The 7,434-nt window shown below is 38.9% G+C and overlaps 1 protein-coding gene and 1 non-coding gene across 2 annotated transcripts; one reads left to right on the forward strand and one right to left on the reverse strand.

The window, feature by feature from the left end:
• Positions 1–259: 259 nt before the first annotated feature.
• Positions 260–3,550, reverse strand: LOC106365614 (probable inactive receptor kinase At2g26730). Its single transcript, XM_013805054.3, has 2 exons — positions 1,902–3,550; positions 260–1,099 (listed from the first exon to the last, which is right to left on the reverse strand). Exons 1-2 carry the CDS (start codon positions 3,220–3,222, stop codon positions 432–434), a joined length of 1,989 nt encoding a protein of 662 aa, XP_013660508.2. The 5' UTR covers positions 3,223–3,550; the 3' UTR covers positions 260–431.
• A 1,774-nt stretch (positions 3,551–5,324) lies between these two features.
• Positions 5,325–5,427, forward strand: LOC125586505. The gene has a single exon (XR_007323035.1). It is a non-coding gene; the product is annotated as a U6 spliceosomal RNA (small nuclear RNA).
• The last annotated feature ends 2,007 nt before the right edge of the window (positions 5,428–7,434 follow it).

The raw sequence follows: 7,434 nt of genomic DNA on the forward strand, positions 1-7,434 counted from the left end.
ATTGGTCGACAAATATAGAGTGAGCTTTGAAAAGTTCTAATTCGTAGTGTTATCTAACTTATATTCGGATAAAGTGCAACGTTGTTTTATTTGTCACGAAAAAGTGCAACGTTGTTTTATTTGTCACGAAAAAGTGCAACGTTGTTTAGATTGAATTTTGATTGAAACCTGTAAACGCAATATTCAAAGTTTCAAATAACAAAAAGAAAAGGAAAAGTAACTACTAGAATATCTCAGAAATGTAATTAAGAAAAAAATCAAGAAAAAAATAGATGGGAGATGCCATCTTTTAAGAACTTGGTTCAAATGCCACACTGGTCCAGCCTTTTTGCTTTACCGTAACCCAACAAAGACCTCACACACTTTTTTTGTTTTTATCTCCTTTAGAGGAGAAAGTGAACACACACAAACTAAAGCTGCTTTCAGTTACACTAAGGCGTCACCGAACGTGGTGGCGTCCTTGATTCCCCTGGAGGAGTCTGGCCCTCTGAACCTTTGGACGGGTCATCAGACGATTGTCTTAACCCGTCATCGGTTGTTTCACTTCTGTTCACATCCTCAATCATTCTCAGCACTTCCTGCATTACCGGCCGTTGATCAGGAACCGTAGAGACACACGCCATTGCGATTTGAAGAAGCTGGACCATCTCTTCCTCTATGTTGTGGTACCTCATCAGCTCAACATCGAATACTTCAGCAGTCCATTCTTCTCTAACCACAGAGAGTACCCACCGAGGTAGATCAATGCCTTCTTCACCGAGTGATGCCTGGTTTGGTGATTTACCAGTCAAGAGCTCAAGCAGCAACACCCCGAAACTATACACATCTGATTTGAAAGTTACTTTCCGTGTCTCGAGAACTTTGGGAGCATGATAACCCGCCAAACGGTTTGGTGGAGTCGAGTTACTGAACAGTTGGTTGAGTCCGTAGTCAGAGACGCAAGTGTCTTGGTTTGGTTGTAGGAGTATGTTTGAGGCTTTGATGTTTCCATGCACCAATTTGGCTGAAACATGAAGATGGGCCAAACCTCTCGCTGCAGTTATTACTATTCTCATACGGTTATCCCAGTCTAACGGAGTTCGTCCCGATCCACGGCTCCCTGAACACAACACAGGGCTGTTAAGGCAGCTATTGAAAATGCAGTTTCAGTAAATGTGATCTCAAACTACTCTACTTAGACAAAAGTTTACTTCAAGGAAAAGAGTGGAGTTATGATGATGATGATGATAAAAGAGGCCATGTGGAAGAAAAGAGTCTTTCTCTTTTTGAATTCTTTGTCATCTTTAAAGAGTGAGAGAGAAGCAAAAATTATGACAATTACCAGACAGACGCATGTAATGTCGACAGCTTCCTTTTTTTTCTTTTAATAATAATTGCAGAACAACTACAGCTATATGCCACACTCACAAATAAAATATGAAATTTTTTACTACAGAGAAATAAGAATGTTTTTTTTTTCTTGACAGCAAAGCATAAAACACAGAACATGTCGAAAGTATCATCCATTCGAAAAATATTAACAGAATCCAATCATCACTCAGCTTTCATTTCAATCTAAGCATTAAACAGCTCCAACTATGTATCCATTTCTTGACCATAACGATGTGAATTTAAGGAGAAAAAATGAAAACCAAAACCAAACAAGAAATCCACATAATCTAATTATAATGCAGTAAAAAAACACACAATCCATCTACGAGGCATGCAGTAAACATTCACAGACTGCAGCGACAATTGAGCAGAAATTCACAGAAAGAAAACACAATCTGGGTACAATTCGTTAGAAATTCACAAAAAAATCAGTAGATATTCACACAATGCATGCACTAATATTTGCATTACTACAGATGAATTTAAATCAAAAACAGAGCAAGGAAAGTTGTTAAGAGACACAAACTAACCGTGAAGAAGAGCAGAGAGGCTTCCACTGGGCATGAAATCAAAGACGAGAAGCTTCTCATCTTTGGAGTAATAATAAGCTCTCAACGGAACAACATTCGGGTGCTTGGTTTTGCCAACAACCTCCATCTGCGATTCGAACTCCTTCTTCGACGCCGCCACGTCTTTCAAACGCTTCACGACCACCGTCGTGCCTTCCTCCAACACCGCCTTATACGACGTCCCCACGCTTCCTTTCCCCAAAACCTCCGCCGAAGCTCTCAGCAAATCCTCCAAATCGAAACTGTAAACCCCTCCTTCCGTGAAAACGAGTCTGTTCCTCTCTCCCATCCCCGACGACGTCCCCGTAGTAACATCCTTAGACGACGAAGCTCCTCCAGCTGGAGGAATCGCCTCGGGGACGTTTCGCGTTGTCGTCTCCGCAGGCTTCGTCTGTTTCGTTCTGCTTCCTCCTCCTCCTCGTCGTTTCCTCCTCGTCAAGCACAGGAAAAAGACGAGAGCTAACAGGAGAAGACCAACTAACGCGCTCGCGACGGAGATCGCAATAATAGCCGCCGTGGACAGCTTTGATTTCTTCCCGCCGGAGAAACGTGAGGGAGGAGAATCAGCATCAGGAGAGGGCGACGGAGATATGAAGAATGATTTGCACGGCCGCAACGGACCGCCGCAGAGATTCACGTTCCCCGCGAACGACGCGGCGGGGAATTTAGACAAGGAAGAAGGAATCGAGCCGTTTAGGTTGTTGACGGAGACGTTGAAGTCCGTTAAACCGACGGTTATGCTCGGGAGGTTCCCGGAGAATCGGTTGTTCCCGAGGAAGAGACCGGTCAAGAGAGTGAGGTTGTTGACTGCGAAAGGAATCGATCCGGTTAAGTTGTTAGAAGAGATGTCGAGACGAACCAAGCCGGTTAGCTGCGTGATACTCGCCGGGAACTCCCCGGAGAGTTCGTTGTGTTGTAGGTATAAGCTCCGGAGGTGAGTGAGGTTTTTGAAATCTGGAGGGATCTGACCGGAGAGCCGGTTAGACCGGAGACTGAGAACTCGTAGCTGGCTCAGTTTCCCTAAGGTTCCGGATGGGATCTGACCGACTAAACCGGTACCTGGTAACCGGAGAGAGTAGACGGAGGACCGGTCCGAGTTGCATTCTACTCCGACCCAGTTACAGGCCGAGTCTGAGTCGTTCCACTGGAGACGATTCTCGTGAGGAATCCGTTCAAGGAAGGCGAGGAGTGCTTGTTTCTCCTCGAGTGACTCTGAGCTGACTCGCTCGGTCAACAGCAGAATCGAGACGAAACAACTTAAAACCAGTGAAATGGCTCCCATTGGTGGATTTTTCAGGAAAAGCAAAAAAAAAATAATATGAAAAATAGGATAATAAACGAATCTTGCGAGTTTCTTCTTTTGTCTGTTTTACAAGAAGTGGGTTTCGTAGATAATTAGGGTTTGCTGAAAACCAGAAACGGTTTTCGGGCATGAACCCATCTGTTTTCGGATTGGAGCGACCAAGAGAGATGGAGGGAGAGAGAGAGAGCGAAAACTTTAAGAGAGAGAGAGAGAGAGAGAGAGAGAGAGAGAGTCTATCAGTGTACGCGTCAATATGTGTGTGTGTGGAGAGGTGTGGGATCGTGAAGTCTTTTGTGCAGAATCGAATCAAAACTATCACGAGGGACAAAAATATTAAAACAAAACATTATTATTTTATTATTATTATTTTTTGTCTAGATCATATTGGTTGATATTTTCATTTATTTCCTTCGAGTGTTTTGCGTGGGTTATATTATTACATTTATAGTTCTACATAAAATTAAAGGATGTAAAATTATATTAAAAAAAAGTTTTAAAATATGATATAAACTATATAAATCGTTATTCAATAAATTAATATATAATATAATTTCATAATTTTTTTAAATTATGAATCGAATCAATAAAGATATAACATAATTTAATAAAATAATAACATAATAATAATTTTGAAAACAATTAGTTAGTTTTATGGCTCCATTCAAATTATGAATTAATAATTATTATATATAATTTATATTAAGTTTACATAAACATTAGGTAGTACATTGTATTCAGCCCTTGTTTTTATTTATTTTAATATTTTATAGTTATTTTATCGAATTACATATCAACCCACATATATATTGTACAATGTATATTTTTAATATTGCTGTTACTGTTACCGGACCAATCTTGCGTGAACGGAGTTTGTTGTACTCGTGGGCAGGTAGACGATCTTTGGTGAGGACCACCCAAACTAAGTCACCTGGAGCAAATATCAGTTCGATGACTCTCTGCCCGAGCTTTGTAACGCTCTGTTGCAGCGTATAGTATTAGAATCGAATAGCATGCACCTGTAACATTTTAAGATTGAATCTATAGAGAACTAAAGATGCAAGACAGAATGCACAAATTTTCTAAATTATGTTTCTATAGTGGCCCTTCCACTTCAACTTTGCTGTAATTTGTACTTTGACTGAATGAATACATCGAACCAAACAAAGGCCAGCGGTATAAGCCTTTCTCTGGCCCAGAAGCCGCTATTTGAAGCCTACACAATAAATTAGCAATCATAAAATTCAGAGCAATGCATAAAGAATTGTACAATTCCATCAATACATGTCAAAAGCATGACGAAAGAAAAGAAATAAGCCATACTAATGCAAGAAGGTAACGCATAAATCAAACAGCGAAGATAAGATTAGCATATGTCAGATTTATTGAACTTGAGTAGGTGGAAAAAAGTTTTTTTTTTTTGGTCTAAAATCAGGATATTAACTGAATTCCTTTTGACACTGCTTGCGTGACGGTGATGACAAGGAAGATTCAACTGAATTCCTACTTTTTTGTGTTCGACGTCTCTGATCTGGATGTAAATGTATATCTTACAACCAATAACCTTCGACTATAAAAAAAAAAAACAAATACTGTTACATAATAATAGAGAACTACCAGAAAGAAACTTATCATATGAATATCTTCAGACGTAAATGAAAGTGATTTAGATTGCTGCTGTAAAAATGTCATTCTTCTTAGGAGACTTAAAAGACGAGTGAGTTTTAAAATCTGAAATCATAAATTCAAACTGAATCAAAAAAATAGAACGATTTTGGAGAAACAGTGGACAACGTTAAGCTCAACCACAAACAAAATAAATAGCTTAATGCAAAATCAGAATAATTCATAAACCATCGTTTACAGAGTCATACATTCAGTAGACGCCTTAATTTTGCAGAGCAAAGTTGTTAGATTTCTATTAGGATATCATCCTTATCTATAAACTATTTTCTTATTTTGTTGTATTCATCTTTCCTTATATCGATAGACTTAGGATATTATATGGCATGTATATAAAGAGACCTTGAGGTCATGAATGAATAACACATAATATATTTATCGAATACATAACTTCTCATGCTGTCCCTTCGGGGACATCCGATAAAATTGGAACGATACAGAGAAGATTAGCATGGCCCCTGCGCAAGGATGACACGCACAAATCGAGAAATGGTCCAAATTATTTAAAAAAAAAAAAAAAAAAAAAAAAAACTTCTCATGCTATCAGAGCTACGAAACTGATAACATAGAAACGAAACACACGATCTTTGCGACCTCGACTCTCGATTTTTAAATATCATCAACTCACGACCTCGAAACCGACTCAATCATGTCTGGAACTCTTGCGACAACGAAACCGACACGACGAACGATCTCTCCATACGACCTGACTGCGAGTGATAACCCTGGAGCGGTCAACTCGGAGCCTCTACTCAACGGACGAAACTACAATGAATGGGCACATAACTTCCGTGTGGCAATAAGCGCTCGGAAAAAGTTTGCTTTTATCAACGGATCTATACCAAAACCTGCACGACTCACCCGACCTTGAAGATTGGATAGCTAACAATCACCTACTGGTGAATTGGATCAAACTAACAATCGAACCAAAACTTCGATCGAATATCTCTCACAAAGAAATCACTCGAGACCTCTGGGACCACATCAAAAAGCGATTTGCTCTTAAAAGTGGAGCTCGTTACCAACAACTACGAGCTTCCCTGGCAACTTGTCGACATGTGGGATCTACGGTCGAAGACTACTTTGGACGCTTGACAAGAATCTGGGATTCTATGGCTAAATGTATGTCAACCAAGACATGTGACTGCGGAAAGTGTGAATGCAACTTGGTCAGCACTCATGAAACAGAGCGCGAGATCATTCGTGCTCATGATTTCCTATATGGTGTTCAATTTCAATTAATTTAGAGGACACTTCCAAAATTCTGAGCTTCCCCGGAGTTTGGCTGTGATCCCTACATCTGGAAACCAAAGCATACTTAGTCTCAACAATCTAACACATAATGAAAAATGTATTAAAGTAAATGCACTTTGTAAGAAACAGGGGACTGTTATATATTTAAGTGAATGGGTGCAATATTATATATGAACCATTGCAATTGTTTATATGAACAATTGCAACTATATAATGAAACCTTGCAACCATTAATGATTGCAACATTTGCTAATTAACCATATTGATAATTGCAACCCTTGGTGATTAACCATTGCAACTTTTGGTTTAACCATTGCAACTATTGGTTGCAACTCTTCACTCTCTATATAAGGAGGTGTAGGCATTGACAAATGGAAATAGAAAAATCAGAAACTAATAGTAGTTAAAGAGAGAGAAAGAAAGATAGATAGATTCATTGTTCAAAAATCATCAAAGATCTTTGAAGAAACACATATAAGCACTAAAGATTTATTTGTTACTCTTATATCTTAGCCTAGAACAAGAGTGAGACTTTGATTGTCTTATCCTACAAAGAGATTTCGTGTAACCCAATGTTTGGAATAGGGTCGAAATACTCTATAAGGAAAACACGGCGATTCAATCATTATCCAAATATATAATTTACAATTATTCGGGTTACAACCCAAAATAACCAACAGGGACTACATAGCAAGAGAATCTGATTTTGTAGAATAGAACAGAAATTGCTTCTCCATAACAATGGATTTTCGTCCACTATTCCAAGCCCAGAAAAAAATGTGGAGACCCGTTGGTTTTTGTACCGTACCAGAATAAGAAAAAGTAGGAAGCTATGTAAAAGGAGGAAAGTGAGTCTTATGGCCTAATTAAACTTTTAATATGATCAACTAAGAGTTGGATTCCCCATCGTTACGGCTAAGTAAAACGGAGAAGAGCTATTAGTCACGCTCTCGTAAGAAAGAGGAGATTGTTGTGGCATCACTAATAAAAGAGTTGACATGGGATGAAATCCTTTGGACTGTAAGACATTTCACAAATAAAAAAATTCAGTGAACTCCTGTCAAAATATAGCTGAATTTAACTCATTCAAATATCTTTTCATTGTCATCTTGTGTATGTGGCTTACCTCGACATGCACTCCTTACCAAAAAAAAACTTGCATTGTTCGGCTCAGCTTCTGGTCTGGTTAGCTTTTATGATCTTGTTCATCTTCTGTGACGATTCTCGGATTGGAGATCAAAACATGTTTTACACGCA

Source organism: Brassica napus, chromosome C4 (genome assembly GCF_020379485.1).
Source record: "Brassica napus cultivar Da-Ae chromosome C4, Da-Ae, whole genome shotgun sequence".
NCBI lineage: Eukaryota > Viridiplantae > Streptophyta > Magnoliopsida > Brassicales > Brassicaceae > Brassica > Brassica napus.

Excerpts from the sequence above, each read along its gene's own strand:
- LOC106365614 (XM_013805054.3), bottom strand. The coding sequence starts at position 3,222 with ATGGGAGCCATTTCACTGGTTTTAAGTTGTTTCGTCTCGATTCTGCTG. Across the intron at positions 1,100-1,901 it reads CCTCTCTGCTCTTCTTCACG|GGAGCCGTGGATCGGGACGA; the intron begins GTTAGTTTGTGT and ends TGTTGTGTTCAG.